Raw genomic sequence first — 16,801 nt, 5'->3', positions numbered from 1 at the left:
TAATTAACTATTTTTTTGTTAAATTGATTGGATCTAAATCATAATTTTTAATAAACAAGCAATGATAAATACATCAAAAGGTTTGACTTGTGCAAAAAACTTGAACAAATATGTATTTTAAAGAGATTTGAGAGATAAATGGTTTGGAAGATACGCATCATTCATTCCTACCACCAGTAAACTTTGTTGAGAGAGAGATTAAGGAAATATCATGCAATTACATTACTTGTTTACAAAAGTTTAGTTTCTCCACTTTATTAAAACCCTTAAGCAAAACCAAGTTATCTTAGACATTTTTTTGGTAAAGAGAGACGGAAGAATATACCTTGAAAATTTCCTAATTTAGACATATCCATAATTTTGAATTTTCAAATTTTTAGTCTCCCAAAAACAATACCATACATATAAAGGAGAAAACACTTACTGTCGACAGCGACACTTCTTTGTAAAAAGCAAAAAGAACATGAGTTTTACCTCTTAACAGAAATGAAAAAAATAATAATTCCACAACCCTAAAGCGATTCGACTCACCGGTTCGATTCGAAGTTGGTCTCGCCAACCCTTGTACGGCTCGGAAAGCAAAACAAACACCGTCCCAAGACTGACAAGTCAAAACGCCCCGAGGCTTGAAGGGAATTCACCGGTTCGAAGAAAGAAAATTTCCGATTCGGTTCGGATTTGACCGTTTTGCAACTGCCAGCGTGCAGACAAACAGGCGTTGTCTTATCCTCCCCACTTTTTGGCCCTTCCCCCTTTCCTTCTCCTCCAATTCCAAATCTGTGTGAGTGAAGAAGCCTGTGCATTTCCTCCTCCTCCTCCTCCTCCTTTGAACAATCTTATGATCCTTTTTTTCTGATTTTGGTTGTTGTTTTTTTGTTCATTCATCGTTCCCAAGACAATCCCAATTTATAGTTTTGTTTTTTTCCAACATTTTTTCATTTGGGGAAGGAGAGAACGGCGTCTGATACTCGTAACAATATTGTTAGAATGCGAAGAGACGCATGTAGCAAGGGGTGAGAGAGGGAAAGTGGGTGTAGATAGGAAGAAAGGAAGGAAAGAAGAGAGAAGATGAGGTGATCATTCAGCAGTTGCAGCCTCCCCCCTCCCCCCCCCCCCCACCGATGGAGATGGAGGGTTTCGGTCCCGAGTGTGCTCCCGATACATCTCAGCGCTCGCTTCTGGAAGGGGAAAGAGTCTACTTCGTGCCCTACAGGTTTTGGATCTATACCAGTACTCCTCCTCCTCATCATCATTTCCTCAACAATGTATGATTTGTGTTCTTTTATCCGCTGAATCATCGGGTTCGCTGCGGAATGCAAGATGAATTAGAGCGGGATCTTTTTTATCTGGTCATGTAGCTCAGATTCAAGCGTTTTTTTCCTAGTTGATTTTATCGAGTACCGGTGGATCGGTGAGATAGATCTCTTGTTAATTCTGATTCGTTTCGGGATGCGACAGATGGTGGAAAGAAGGGCAGGATGTTTTGGCCGCGGAAGAAGATGGAGGCAGAGGCACGGGCGTGTCCGCCATTGTCTACACTTCATCGCCTTGCAATGCCGGACCCATGAAGATCATCACCAATATGTTTGTGTCGGATCTCGTCTTTAACCTCAAGCAGCGGGGGGATTTGTCCGGGAAGCCTGAGGGCAATAACGGCGAGGTCTCCAGTCGGGACTACGCGTTGCTTACAGAGGATATGTGGTTGCAGACGTTAAACCGGTAGAGACTAAACCTACCATGTTTCCCTTTCCCTTTTTTTTTTTTTTTGAATCATGTGGATTCAATGACTCCGACAGCTTTTTCCGTAGAGAATTCTTGAAATCTCGTATTAGGCTTAGCGTTTTTTCGTGTCTAAATTCTCCAAGTATGCGATTTAGTAGCTTTGTGATTCTGCGGCTTATATTCGTGGTGCACACACATCCTTCAGATTTGAAATTTGCGCATCTTGAGCCTCCTGATATCGCTTCGATTGGTGGGTGATGAGGGTATCGCTTGGTGGGAGATTTTATGTTTCAAACTCGGAACATAGTGTTTGAACAGATGATGCCTGGTAGACTCTGATTATGTGGTTCTTGAATTTGAGATTAGAAGGAAACCTTGTCCATTCTTTTAACATACATGGTGAATTAAACTACTTTTTCCCCATAAAATAAATCCTCAGAATCATAGACTAGGTACAGATGTGTACATCAATGTAATGCAACTTGCAAAGTGGCATATATTGTTTGTTTTGAACATCTATAAGTCCATAGTATTGTGATTTTTCATAAACACTCGGGAACATTCATGTTGTTGTTAAACATGCGAGAACAATGCTTTCACGTGGCTCATAAAACTGAGTAGTACAGAAGAATTACATAAGCATTCACATATATGGTTTGGGCTCAAGAGGAAATTTACATGAAATTAAAATAATGCCTAGGTAGTTTAGGAAATTTTAGACTATGAGAGTAAATGACATGGGAAACTCAAATTTGTTGTATAAAAAAATCCATTTCGCATGTGTACTTTAGTGGAATAATGCTTCATTTTGCTGGCATAGACATGAGAGTCTTAATTGAGCAGCTAAGTTCTTGTACCATAAATTCCAAATAAAAATGATATTAAAACTGAAACATAATAAAGAGAAACCGTAACAAATCAAGCAAAATCTATTAGTGTTTTTAGATATCAAACCATAATTGCTTCCTTTCCAAAAGAAAGAAAAAAAGCGGTTGTATGTTATATGACCAGCAGTTATGCTTATCCTGTCCAACTTCTTTTCTGAATGGTTTGAAATAAAATGGTTGTATCATACGATACTCGACAATTCATATTGACATGATGAATGATACATGCTCATCAAGGTAAACATTAGCAAAGATGGTTCTCTCTCATGAAATGAATTGCCAAATTTGACTTAAGGCCACACAATAAAATTACATTACATCAGTAGAGCCAAAGGTTCTCAAACTTAGTGGCTGAACCATATGGGATGCTGTTAGAGTCTTGAATTGGCTATGCACAGAGACTTTAGGAATATATGGCTGCCACCTTATGGAGCATGACTCTAAGGTTTTGTAGAATATATCAGAAATGTTTCTGTAGCTGCTTCAAGGACTGTATTTGTGAAGCATGCACCAAAGTTTGATGTGAATATTGAAGAGGTGACATGTTACATCAATTTTTGAAACAGAACAATGAACAATTTGAATAAAAAAAGATGTAAAAGACATGAAAGAATTCAGATAAACAAAACATGAGATATACTATAGGAAAATATGAGAGATAAGTGGCAAAGAAACATATTAGAAGTTGTTGAAACACACAAAAGAGATATATCTTCTACAATAGGGGAGATTGCTGGTATGAGTATATTGTATGTGACTGAGGATCTTGTCAGAAACCTAGGATATGTGTCATATAGGAAACTTAATCGCAAGACAGTAAAAGTATGTTTTGGAACATTTCTAGCGAATTTCCTACATGCTAATCAAATAGTAGCAACTTCTACACAATGTATTAAGGTTTTTGGGATGGCAAAACCAAAAGCACATCTAGTCTTTTACTGGTGGTCATGAAAGCACAAATTTTATAATGTAAAATATCTAAACTTCACCAACTTTTCTATAAAAAGAATGGGAATGATTATAAATTGACTCGTGATGATAGCAATGAATTTTTTGCTCTATCCAAATCGCTTCACTATTTGAAGTACCCAACTTGGAACTAAGGCATCCAGTCCATCTATCATTAGGACTGCATAAGAAGCAAGCTTGTCTTGAGAAGCTCAGGTTTGGCTCTTGAAATCATTTACTCAAAATGAGGCAATCTCGGACATTTACTTAAACTATAGAAACAACTTTAAAGGCATAGACTTAAGGTCATTGAAAAGATACTTTGGGAATATGACTCATTCTACTTATATGTACTTTTCTCTTGAATTTTCCCTTGATTTGTGACTGCCAATTTCAGCTTATTGGGCATTCCTTAGTGTCACATTCTTTCAGCTTTTCTTGTAGGAACAATGAATCTAAAGCTACTTTGCATAACTCTGGACACCTGTCAGTTGTAGAAGATAGCAAACTTGAAGTTTATCCTTTACGACTGAGGCTGTCTGTCATGCGTGATAACAATCAATTGACAGCAAGGATAAGCAAAAAGGTAGTTCTTTTTTGTCTTATCAATACCTTGTTTTCTTTTTGTTGCTGCTATCATATACACATGCTTTTTACATGATGTTTGGTACTGTAGAAATCAATTTTGGGTTCCATCCTTGAAAATTGCTGCCTATATCATAATACCATCCTGTCTGCATTTGTATGGAAAAGTTCAAGTTCATAGAAAACTAATTTAACACTTTAATGATCCACATGATGCTGTCTTCATTTTATTTTCATGCAAAATTTTCACATTCTCTCTTTTGTTTTAAGATATTCCTTTCTATCTTATGAAATTTTCTTTTTCTTATTTCTTCAGTTTATTTTTCAGTCATTTTGTTCTCTTGAACAAGGAACTGGATGTACATATAATTTGGTGTGTCATTGTTTGTTGTGCATGCACGAGATGCATCTGTGCAACACACCTTTATTCTTCTAAATTTGTATTCATGTTTCTTATCCAGCTTTTCACTGAAGTTACCGTAACACTAATATTGATATGTAATACCTTTATTTTGTAAGGCCATTGAGCTTGGTTAACTTTGGTGGAGTTGGAGATGCCAAGTGCAACAGGTTGTTAGAGAGAAGCCTGTTTGAGCAGTTGGTCTCCCTGTCTTTAGTCAGTGTTGTATAAAGTGCTGGCTCTCTTTGTGGTTGTCTCCTTGGTCCAGTCTGTTAATGGGGCAATCATCTTCTTTCCAACAGTCCAGACCCAACTTTGCTTTGAGTTAATCAAATTTTATGATTATCTTTTGTCAAATGCTTCACTTTGCCATAATTTAATAATTACTTTAATGTTGGAAAGAGTTGAAACAGCGAGAACAGGTTCATTGGCCATTCTTCAAGATTTTGTACATTGGTATAATAATGGATGTCTGCATGCATGTATGTATGTATGTATGTATGTATGTATGTATGTATGTATGCATGTATGTATGTATGCATGTATGCATGTATGTATGTATGTATGTATGTATGTATGTATGTATGTATGTATGTATGTATGTATGTATGTACTGGCAGAAATGAGGCACTTCCTGATTATCAAAATTTAAGTGAAAGAAAAAAACTTAAATTTTTGCCTAGAAAATATATTCAGGAAAGCCAAACTTGATGTATCCAGTTAATTTCTTGGTTTCCTTAAAAAACGCTTTTTAACTATGGTAGAAGAAAAAAGAATTCAAAGGATAGATTAGGTCTGTGATCTTTATCTCTCTTATATGTTCTTCAAGGGCATGTACACACTCCTAACCCAAGGAAAAAAAGAAAAAAAATTGACTCTATAACCAAAAGGGCTTCTCATGTCATTTTCGAAATTGTTTTCACCAAATTACTTGTTTTCTAGCTACAGGAAATAAACATTAGTGTTGCTTCTTTAAGGATTACTTGATTACCTATAATGGTGACCATTAATATGGGGTGTTTCGCATTTTTTGGAGCCAAAAAATGCAGTCAACTTGTTAGCATCCACATGAGCACATGCATACACACATGCCTGCATCATGCACCCCATTCTGTACTTTGATGTGCTTTCTTTCGAACCTTTTCAACATAATCAGAATTACAACTTTACTTTTGCTTGCAATGCTGGATTTCATGATAAATGGTGCCTCATTGAGGTTTGGGGCTCTTATGGAAGGAGTATGGCTATATTTTAGTTAGTCCATCCTATCTCACAGAAGCCATTCATATTGCTGTCAACTGCAATTGATTTATGGACTGGAGTATCTGAGTTGAGACCATAGTCACCATTTTCTTATCACGGTGGAGGATGTGCACCTTTTTAAGTAATTGTGGTAATTGGCCTTCATTTTCTTTCTTGACTTTCTGATATTGGTCTGCATTCTATCTCCTCCTTTTATGAAAATTCTACAGCATTTATCTTTTTTGAAAGTGAAGAAGATTTGAAGAAGAACAAGGCCTTTCAGAGTTAATGCCATTAGTGAAATTTTGAGGTTTGATGGTTGAATTAGTCGAAAAAAGAAAACAAAATGGAGAATAAATCTCAGTTTCTGTGGTTTAGTAAAACTGGTTACAACACAACTTTATTATTATTGTACCTTTTAGCTTTCTTAATGTGTAAATCTAGCCTGCTGCAGTACTGATAGAAACCTTATTAAGTGCAGGTGAACCATTTGAGAGGATTGGATTTCAAAATAAGGAAAATGTCCCTGTATAAATTTAAAATCTGGAGAAATGGCTGGAAAAAGAATCACCAGAAGACACTTTGGTTGCATGCGTTTGTGCATGTTGTCATTGACTTTTATGATGCAGTTCAGTAAATGACTTTTTTGGTACTATTAGATTCAAATCTCACAGGGCAAAGAGCATCTTAACTATTTTTTTCAGATTAGGAAAGATCAACTCCATTGCAATATACTTGTAAGCTTGAGATCTAAGCAATCATGTGGGGCAGAGCTATTGTAGACATCTTTTCATACTCAACATTAAAACAGACAGTTAACTTCCCTTTTATTAAAAGAAAATGGAGAACTCTGCAATGCATCTCTAGACATCATTTTGACCTCTAGATTCAATTTATTCCAATTCTTTGCTGATTATTTCAGGTCCATCCTTATTTAAAGTAAACCAGATTTTAACAATGCACCACCTAGCTACTTTCAACCTTATGCAGAATGAGATGGAGTTCACTGAATCACTTGACAAAAAGTTGATTCACTGAACTGGTCAGTCTTATAATGGTCACAAAATTTGATCTGGTGAGCGTTCTGGCCTGACTTAGCATGAAGGAGATTGGCCTACATTTTTATTCTTTAGAAGAGTTGGTAAATGAAGCACGGACTAGGTTGATAGAAGTTATCTAGGTCCCAAGTATTTGGAAAATGTCTTTTACAAGCATTTCTTCCTGCCTCATTATGGTTGAGATGCCATCCGTTTAGATGAGCAACTGGACCTTGTGGGAAGGGATCTTCTTCTGGGATAATTTGTATGGTATCCATGCATAATGAGAAACCAGACCTTCTACAATGTGCATGCTTCAAGGTCTGCATTATACTTGCTGAGCCCCAATGATTTCAATTTTCAATAATAATCACTTGAAGTAGATGGAATAGGTGGCATCTGACTGCCCAGGTGGTTGTGAAACTGGTTTTGCTTCTTTTTTTTTCGCATATAAATGTAATACATTAGACTGTTTTCTATGAAGGGAGCATTTTCTGAAATTGCAGTAAACAAGGGTTATGCTTACAGTTACAGTTATTATTGTCTGTGCCTGATTGATGTTTAGCCCACCCTATCATACAAATTCATGCATTTAGGTTGTTTTATCATCAAGAGATATGCTGCATGATATTGTGAAGATGAATTCTTGATCTCTCTCTATACTGCAGCTGATTTCAGTTTCATCACTGTCGATGTTTCTCTTTTCCAGGATAATATACCGGAATTTTATAAGCGAGCGTGCAAGATTTTCAGTGTTGAATCTGAGCCAGTATGTTTTTTTGTTTGTTCTTTGTTTTGTTGTTTGGAGTTGTCTGGGCCTGCCTGTTTGTTGTGGCCTGATTTAAGTTCATTGTTTTGTCTAGGTGTAGATTTTTTAGATGAGGCATGCAATGCTATATTTAATTTTTATTCTGCTGGATCAGGTGCAAATTTGGGACTTATCTGGCCAGACAGCATCATTTTTCAAGAATGAGAAAATAAAGGTTCCTAAAGACTCCCAACGTCAAACAGATCAAGAGGTATTAGTTGGCCAATTTTGAACAAGTTGATGCCAAGCTAATGTGTTTTGACATTCTTGTTCATGTTTTCCTGTTTTGAAGATACTCCTGGAGTTACAGGTGTACAGGGTTTCTGATTCTGTGAAAAACAAAAATGAAGGAAAGAAAGAGGATCCAACTCTGCAACAATCTCGGCTAGCATCTTCTTCAAGTAATGGTTCACTTATTAATAATGGAAGCACATGCAACATTGAAACAGACTCCACTGCAGCCAACGCTTTCATTTCAATAATGGGTGGGAACCATGGAAAATGTGTCACTTTAGGCTTGACTGGACTACAGAACCTTGGCAACACTTGTTTTATGAATAGTGCCATACAGTGTTTGGCACATACGCCCAAGCTTGTTGAATATTTCCTTGGGGATTACAGTAGAGAAGTAAATCAGCATAACCCATTGGGAATGGATGTATGCTTCTTGCTCTATGTTTTCCTTTCAGCAAAATCTTTGAAGATGATTTCCCTTGAGTTTTTGTAAATTTGACTTAGCCATAGTAGATTTCAGTTATTAATAAATTTGGGCTTATACTTTGCTAGTAATCTCTGTTTATTTTCAGTCTTAATGCCTATGTGACTTTTATCATTGATCAGGGAGAGCTTGCTGTCACTTTTGGAGAATTATTGAGGAAGTTATGGGCTCCTGGGAGAACTCCAGTAGCTCCTCAGTTGTTTAAATCCAAACTTGCTCGTTTTGCTCCTCAGTTCAGTGGCTTCAATCAACATGATTCACAAGTTAGTCAATTCTCTTGGTGCAAAGTCCATTTTGTTGTGCCTTCAGATCCGGAAGTTTGCTAAACATATCACACATGTAAATTTTTTGCTATCTTTTATAGGAACTTCTTGCCTTTTTGTTGGATGGACTTCATGAAGATCTGAACCGTGTGAAACGCAAGCCATACATAGAAGCAAAGGATACACCTGGTCGCCCAGATGAAGAAGTTGCTGACGAGTATTGGGCAAATCACCTTGCACGTAACAACTCCATCATAGTAGATGTTTTCCAAGTGAGTAGATATCTATCTCCAACTATGTTACGTGGATACAGATGTGGATACAGGGATACAGCTCTTTTTAGGAAGTTTCCAATATGACTTGTATATAAGGGAATATGGAGCGGGAGTCAAAATGGAGTATCCGTGTGACATAATCTCGAATAACTTCCTGCAGAGCTTTATTCCTTTGTTAACTAATCTGAATCAAACATTTGGAGGCACCTTTGAGATACATTTTCTCTTACCTTTTCAAAAACATCTTTGTAGGCATATTAAAATTGAGAACTCTCTGATTCTGAACATCTTGAAATAGATTCTCTATGATGGATCATGCAACTAAAATAGAAATGTGAAAATGAGAAGTCTTCAAGTGAAACATTTGTTTTCATTGTAGGCCTGACATGCATCCAATTGTGTTTCATTTTGGTGAGTTTGCTGACTTTGTTCTTTTTTAGTTTTTGAAGGTGTAACCTCATGAATTACAATTGATTGTTGAAATGTAACAGGGTCAATACAGGTCGATATTAGTATGCCCTGTGTGCAGTAAGGTCTCAGTTACATTTGATCCATTTATGTACTTATCTTTGCCGCTACCTTCTACTACTACCCGGACAATGACAGTGACAGCCCTCAGCACTGATGGTTTCTCCCTACCTATTCCTTACACTGTAAATGTACCCAAATATGGGAAGTGCAGTGATCTCATTCAGGCTGTGAGCGCAGCTTGTGCATTAAGGGATGATGAAAAACTTCTAATGGCTGAGGTATGCAGTTATGATGATTTGTCTGTGTGTGTGTGTGTGTGTGTGTGTGTGTGTGTGTGTGTGTGTGTGTGTGATGCTTCTATGTGTTGTCAACTTCACATCTTTTGCTGAATAAGTTGCAATTCTTCTTTTTGTTCCTCCAGATTTATTCTCATCAAATTATTCGTTACCTAGAGGATCCATCTGATTCTCTCTCATTGATTAGAGATGAAGACCGACTAGTGGCATACAGGATTTCAAAAGATTCTGAGAAGCTCCCAATTGTGGTATTCATGCATCAGCGCTTGGATAGGTAAGCTATGTCTTCTCCAAAATGTTATGTTTTCTTGTTCATGTAGAAAAAATCTTGTTATTAGAGAGAAAGCACTCGATAATGAGCTGTTCACTAACTAAACCTAACATTTTGGAGAAGCTCCCAATTGTGGTATTCATGCATCAGCGCTTGGATAGGTAGGCTATGTCTTCTCCAAAATGTTGTCTGGTTTTCTTGTTCATGTAGAAAAAATCTTGTTATTAGAGAGAGAGCACTCGATAATTAGCTGTTCACTAACTAAACACAGTAGTGTTTTAAGATTTTACTACATAAGACGTTGCATACTATTGAACCAAGGCAAGACCCAGCTTATTGGAACTTTGGTTTTAATATGTTCTCTCCTGTTTTACCTAGAAGTTGATTAGTTTATTTAAACTAATCACATGCAAACTTGCAAAGTCAAAACATTCCGATGTAGAGTCTTTAAAATCCAATTCTTGCAAGAATTGGATGCATAACTTTTTAAACTTTGGTTGATAGGAGGGGAATTTATGTTAACAATGCATTCATGTGGGTATCAGTATCCATGAGAAATATACTATTAGTGATGTTTAAAGAAACAAGATGACCCTTCAAGGAAATTCAAAATAGTTGGTAACTATGTCACATAGGTGCGGGTGCGGCACTTTAAAAAAACTTGGGTGCGGTGATATATATATATATATATATATATATATATAAAATTTTTAACAGTTTTAAGTTAACACTAATGAAATAAAAACAATTATTATATCATCAATTCATCATGCATAAATTCATGCAATAAATCAAATTAATAATCTAGAATTGCTATTCCTCATCAATAAAAAATAACACCACACTAGTGTGGGGGTGCATATATATATATATATATATATATATATATATATATATATATATATATATATATATATATATATATATATATGTGTGTGTGTGTGTGTGTGTGTGTGTGTGTGTGTGTGTGTGTGTAATATAAATAAAACTGAAATTCATTAGGGTTAACTGAATCTACTTTTGCATAGAAATGGACCTCAGCGTGATTGACTTCAACTGACACAAAGGAAGCCGTGTCCAAGTGTCGCACCCGCATGGGTGCGGGTGCGACGCCGGTGCAGTGCCCTGTTAGAAGAGTCCGTGTTACAATTGGTGTTTGTCCCTCCTGATACTAGATCCAGTCATTTTGGGGTCAGGCAAATAAAGTCTTGGTATATGTAAATTTCCTATCATATAAAATGACCTTATCACAAGTGACGCTGGGACTCAATTCTCCCTTTATCTGAACCACATCCCAGACCACTTTCTTGCTCCATCCTCATTGCCAATAAATTTCTTATAGCAGATGTTTTTTTAGTTCAGTTTACATGATAAAATAGCTATTTGGAAGCCTAGATTACTGAAAGAGAATGTGCTGCAAGCTTGATATATGCAACTATTGACATGCTGATAGATCTGAAAAACATCAAATACATCATAAGGAATTGACTTTCAAAAGCTTCGAGTGCAGTAATGTCACAGTAGATTGTTGCTTCCAGAAGCTGCATGGTGTACATAACCATTTCCTTGCTGATAATTCAAAGAAATAGTAAGTTTAATCATAACAAGCTAGCAATATTGACCCTCATAATGGATTAGTTCAGAACTTTGAAAAGCAGACTTAAACAAACTCTTGGAACACAAAATTTAGGATTAGTTAAGAATTTACCATTTAGCAAACGTTGAATCTAGGAACTTCTTGGTTGAGCTAAAGTGAAACTTGATATACCAAGGCAACTTTTTCAAATTCCTTTTGTAAATAATTATTGAATTTTCTTTTGGTGTACATTAATGATTTTAGCAAAGTGGACTTTCACCAGTATTTTATTTTTTTCCGATCAGAATCCCCTAATAATCTGCTGTCTTAGCAGGCACTACATCACTGGTGAAATCACATCCTGCTGGAAATCATTTGGTATCCCTCTCATCACATGGATGTCTAATGTTGTTAATGGATCTGATATTCATCGTCTCTTCCAGAATTTAGTGGTGCCTTTCCTAAGAACAGAGGAAGCTGCAATTCATGACCTTGATGATGACTGCAATGATAGATGTGAGAAAGGTATTGAATCCAGTGAAACCACCAATTCAGTTACAGATGCTGATGGCTCAAATGAGAGATCTTGTGCTTCTTTCCAGTTTCTCCTGTCAGATGAGAAGGGTGTGGCCAAAGATATTACTATTGGTATGGATAGCACAGTTCCTCTTTCAGACACATGCAGACGGTTGCATGTTCTTGTGCGCTGGCCAGAGGCGTTGATTGAGCAATATGATGTCAATCATCTTGGCAGTCTTCCTGAAGTTTATAAATCTGTACCTTTTGCAAAAAGACCCCTTGAGTCTGTTACTCTGTATGCTTGTCTTGAAGCTTTCTTGAAGGAGGAGCCTTTAGGACCCGATGACATGTGGTGAGTAGCCCCAATATATGCTGAATGATTTGTTTTTGAAAATCTTTTTGGTATTATGGTATATGAAGCTGGAGTATCCAATACATTCACTGTATGCCCTGAAATTGTTCTTTATCTCTTGAGGAGTTTGAAAAGGATTACATTTGGGTGTATCAACTTACTGGCTTTTCTCCTGCAGGTACTGTCCAAGCTGTAAGCAGCACAGGCAAGCCAGCAAGAAATTAGATCTCTGGAGGCTGCCTGAGGTTCTTGTAATTCACCTTAAGAGGTTTTCATATAACCGTTTCATGAAGAACAAGCTGGAGTCTTTCATAGATTTTCCAATTCATGATTTGGATCTATCAAGCTATATTGCTAGGAAAACTGAACAATCTTATTGTTACAAGCTATACGCAGTGAGTAACCATTATGGAAGCATGGGAGGTGGTCACTACACTGCATATGTTCATGTAAGTGGTGCTTTTAGTTCTTGTTTAGTTAATGACATCTCAATATTCATTGGCCAAGAAATAATCATGTTGAAGTTGGCATTCTGACTTAGTACATCTTTTGAGCATCTTGTCATTCTCTAGAGTCTATTACCTGCAATCTAGAAATGGGACTTCGCAGTTTGTTTGTGTGTATGTTGAGTGGGGAGGGTGTGGACACTTGTAGTGTGGTCATGTTGACATGACCATCCTATCTGGAATCATGGTTTTGCAACAAACTGTATCTACATAATCTGACCAAAGATTTGTTCAGCAAGGTATGTTTGCTAGGGATTGCACCTTGGATTATGTTTTTTCAACATAAGAACATGTTTTTAGTGACGATTTGGCTGCAATAGTTGATTTTTGTAGCCTTTGTAATGTTTTCTCACGTGATCACATGATTCAATCCATTTTCTACTAAACAAACCATGTAGATCACATCTGTAGGGTCTGACATCCAATCACTTCAGGGCTCATGTTTAATTTGCATCGAGACATTCTGGCCCAATGCACCCATCCGAATAGCTCTTGGCTTGGAAACATGGATGGTCTTCATGCTAGTGATGGTAGAATCTCAAGTGAAAAACACTAGGTTGATGTTGCCATGATTATGCTTTAGTGTGCAATTGACAGACAGCTATTGTTCTTTCAGGAACACCAAAAGGCACCTTCCACAATTCTTTCCTCCTCCACCTTTCTCTTTCCTTTTCTTCCTTTCCTTCAGTGAACTTGTAATCCGTGCTAATGTTCTTTGTTGTCGACAGCATCTAGGAGAAAATCGTTGGTATGACTTTGATGACAGCCATGTTTCACCAATTTCCGAGGATAAGATAAGAACATCAGCTGCATACGTACTTTTTTACAGGCGAATTGTAGTCAGTCAATCGCAGACCTAGTTTTGCTTGACATGCTTCTGATAATGTGACAACAATTTGCCCAGCTGAAAGGGTGATGAGGCCTCATCTAGTTGGATATCTTTGTTATGTCTGGACGTGCTTATGACATTCTTTGATGGTTGGAATTACATTTAGATGGTTGATTTGGCAGTGATAAGTTGATACTGACTAGAGGTGTGAGCACGGTGCCGCAATTGCTATAACATAAATGATGTAAGACTAGGGAATGTGCGTCTGCCCGTGCCAGGTTTTGTAGTTCTACTAATATCTTGATCGTGTAATCTTTTTTCACAAGGAAAAGCTGTCAACAGCTGGTGGGTTTTTGTATTTCTTGATCATCGATTGGATATTGTAGCTATTGAGATTATTATTATTTTTTACAATATAAAGAGAACAAGGTTTGATGCTTTGATGACTTTGTACTGATTGCATGCACCCCTTTAAATGTGAAGTTTCATCTTATACAAGTGGAATGAAGTGGCTATTGTAAGATCTTGTCACTTCAAATCGGATTATGCCTGGTAACAGAGGTTCAGAATTTCCTCTTTTTTTTCAATTTTTGATCAGTCATCCTTCTCGGCCAACACACTTGGTTAGCAATGAGTGTGTGAATCCATTCAAGATGAAGGATGTCGGAACAAAGCTCACTGCTTTCAGGTTGTACCTTACTGCTTTTCAGTCAGTCCTTGTATGGCATTGGGGGATCGGTGGACAAGTCGAGGTTTACTTCGTAGGGAGGCGCACTCATTATGCAAGGGTCTCATTACTCGAGGACAGGATTCCTCGTCGTAAGAAAAAAAAAAGAATAAGGAAAAATCTCGCCAAATATGCAAGGGTCTCATCACCCAAAGGCAAACCACAAAATGAACCCTTGTCTTGAATGTGAGTTTGAAAAAAAACGATGACTATCTCTGATGCAACCTTTTAAAGTTTAGGTTTTCTCCCTAAAAAATCTTTCAATCATTCTATTAAATCCTCGAGTACCCAATCTTGTACAACCATCAATTCACGATGTGATGTCATTGGCTTGGTGTTGATTGCTTAGCATACGATGCATTTGACATGACAGACCTATATATATATATATATATATATATATATATATATATATATATATATATATATATATATATATATATATATAGAGAGAGAGAGAGAGAGAGAGAGAGAGAGAGAGAGAGAGAGAGGTAAGCATGGGACTTGGTGGATCCTTTGATCGTGCGTTAGATTGCATTATGGAATATGCGTGTTGATAAACACAATGTTGAGTAATGAAGATAACAAAAATATTCGCATGGAAGCAATATAGGATCTAATAAAGGCACAATCAAATCACAACATAAGGGTTTACGTGGTTTGATCAACACGACCTATATCCACGGGGCACGGAGAGAATAATCCACTATAATAAGGGTAGAGAGTACAATATAGAGAGTACAACGTCCAATAGTTTGCCCAAAGATAAAGAGAATAACAACAAAAGAATCACAGGAAGAGAGTGATACAAGATTACCCCTCGGGTGCACAACCCGAGTCAAAACCCACACCACAACCAACACCTCTCTCTGAGGATCAATGCGTAGTGACAAACCTTCTTCCTTCATCTTCTTCTCTCTACTCTCTCTCTCTCTGCACGCTGCACACAACCACTCTGCTCACAACACTCTACTCTTCTCCCACCAACACACAACCTTTGCACCCCTATTTATAGATGACATAGAGTCTTCTAGATGTGAACCTTCTAGATGTGAGCCTTCTGGACTCATTTCAGAAACCGAAGGGGTTTTGACCCTTCAACTTATTGCATTAATGGAAAGTGGGTGGCTATTCTACTTCCCCACATCATTAATGGAGGGATAGGGTTGGCCCTTCAACTTATTGCATTAATGGAAAGTGGGTGGCTATTCTACTTCCCCACACCATTAATGAGGGATAGGGCTGAACCCAACAATCTCCCCCTCCAGCCCAAGGGGATACTCCAATTCAACTAATCAACTGGAGTTCATGCTGGCCAACTGCCGATATGTATTTTGTTTCTCCATCGATAAGGCCTTTGTCAGCATATCTGCACAATTATCATGAAGTAAATTTTTCTCAAACACATCTCGGATCCAATGGTACCTGATATCTATATGCTTTGACTTTGAGTGAAAACTTGGATTCTTGGCAAGATGAATAACACTTTGACTGTCGCAGTACACGAAGTACTTGTCTTGCTCTAAACCGAACTCCTTCAAGAATCTTTTCATCCATAGCATCTCTTTGCAAGCTTCTGTAAGAGCAATGTACTATGCCTCAGTAGTAGCCAAAGCAATACACCTTTGCAATTTTGACTGTCATGATACAGTTCCCCCTGCAAAAGTGAGTACAAAACCTGATGTGGACTTCCTTGTATCAATATCTCCAACCATATATGCATCTTTGTAACCTGTCTAGACAGGTGGTCCACCCCCAAAGCTTAAACAAACTTTGAAGCTCCCTCTAAGATATCTAAAAATCCACTTTACTGCTGTCCAATGCTCTTTTCTTGGATTTGCAAGAAATCTGCTAGCAACACCTACTGCATATGCGATGTCTGGTCTCGTACATACCATCGCGTACATCAAGCTTCCGACTGCTGAAGCATAAAGAACTTTCTTCATTTTCTCCTTCTCCTCGTCACTTGATGAACTCTGCTCTCAGTTCAGCTTAAAGTGACCTGCAAAAGGAGAACCAATTGGCTTTGCATTGTTCATACTGAACTTGTCCAACACCTTCTCGATGTACTTCTCCTGTGATAACTATATCTTCTTGGTTTTTCTATCACGCGAGATCTACATGTCCAATATTTTCTTTGTTGGCCCCATGTCCTTCATTGCAAAGGTCTTACTCAGTTCCTTCTTGAGCCTGTCAATTATAGACATATCTTTTTCAATAATAAGCATATCATCAACATATAACAAGAGAATAACAAAATTCTCACTGAACCATTTTATGTATACACAATGATCTGAAGCTGATCTTTTGTATCCATTTTCAGCCATAAATGAATCAAATTTCTTGTACCACTGTCTTGGAGTTGCTTC

General features: G+C 37.3%; 1 protein-coding gene across 3 annotated transcripts; it reads left to right on the top strand.

The window, feature by feature from the left end:
- The first annotated feature begins 767 nt into the window (after nt 1–767).
- Nucleotides 768–14,148, top strand: LOC149831778 (ubiquitin carboxyl-terminal hydrolase 8-like). Of its 3 annotated transcripts, none has more exons than XM_090014118.1 (13): nt 768–1,213; nt 1,459–1,719; nt 3,990–4,143; nt 7,531–7,590; nt 7,745–7,840; nt 7,922–8,287; nt 8,470–8,610; nt 8,712–8,882; nt 9,377–9,634; nt 9,778–9,926; nt 11,834–12,370; nt 12,549–12,819; nt 13,605–14,148. In XM_090014118.1, exons 1-13 carry the CDS (start codon nt 1,122–1,124, stop codon nt 13,734–13,736), a joined length of 2,688 nt encoding a protein of 895 aa, XP_089870244.1. In that variant the 5' UTR covers nt 768–1,121; the 3' UTR covers nt 13,737–14,148. The 3 variants fall into 3 exon arrangements, with proteins under 3 accessions (XP_089870244.1, XP_089870246.1, XP_089870245.1); XM_090014119.1 differs by having other exon boundaries at nt 990–1,213; nt 4,002–4,143; XM_090014120.1 differs by lacking the exon at nt 13,605–14,148 and having other exon boundaries at nt 12,549–13,010.
- Nucleotides 14,149–16,801: the final 2,653 nt, after the last annotated feature.

Source organism: Nuphar pumila, chromosome 7 (genome assembly GCF_984573655.1).
Source record: "Nuphar pumila chromosome 7, dmNupPumi1.hap1.1, whole genome shotgun sequence".
Taxonomy (NCBI): Eukaryota; Viridiplantae; Streptophyta; class Magnoliopsida; order Nymphaeales; family Nymphaeaceae; genus Nuphar; species Nuphar pumila.
The sequence above is the reverse complement of the archived record's forward strand: the minus strand, read 5'-3'. Positions and strand labels throughout refer to the sequence as shown.

Bases quoted from the DNA above. Each gene is read 5' to 3' on its own strand.
- LOC149831778 (XM_090014118.1), top strand. From the start codon at position 1,122: ATGGAGATGGAGGGTTTCGGTCCCGAGTGTGCTCCCGATACATCTCAG. The intron at 4,144-7,530 runs GTAGTTCTTTTT...TCTCTTTTCCAG, and splicing joins CAGCAAGGATAAGCAAAAAG to GATAATATACCGGAATTTTA. The intron at 9,927-11,833 runs GTAAGCTATGTC...CTGTCTTAGCAG, and splicing joins ATGCATCAGCGCTTGGATAG to GCACTACATCACTGGTGAAA.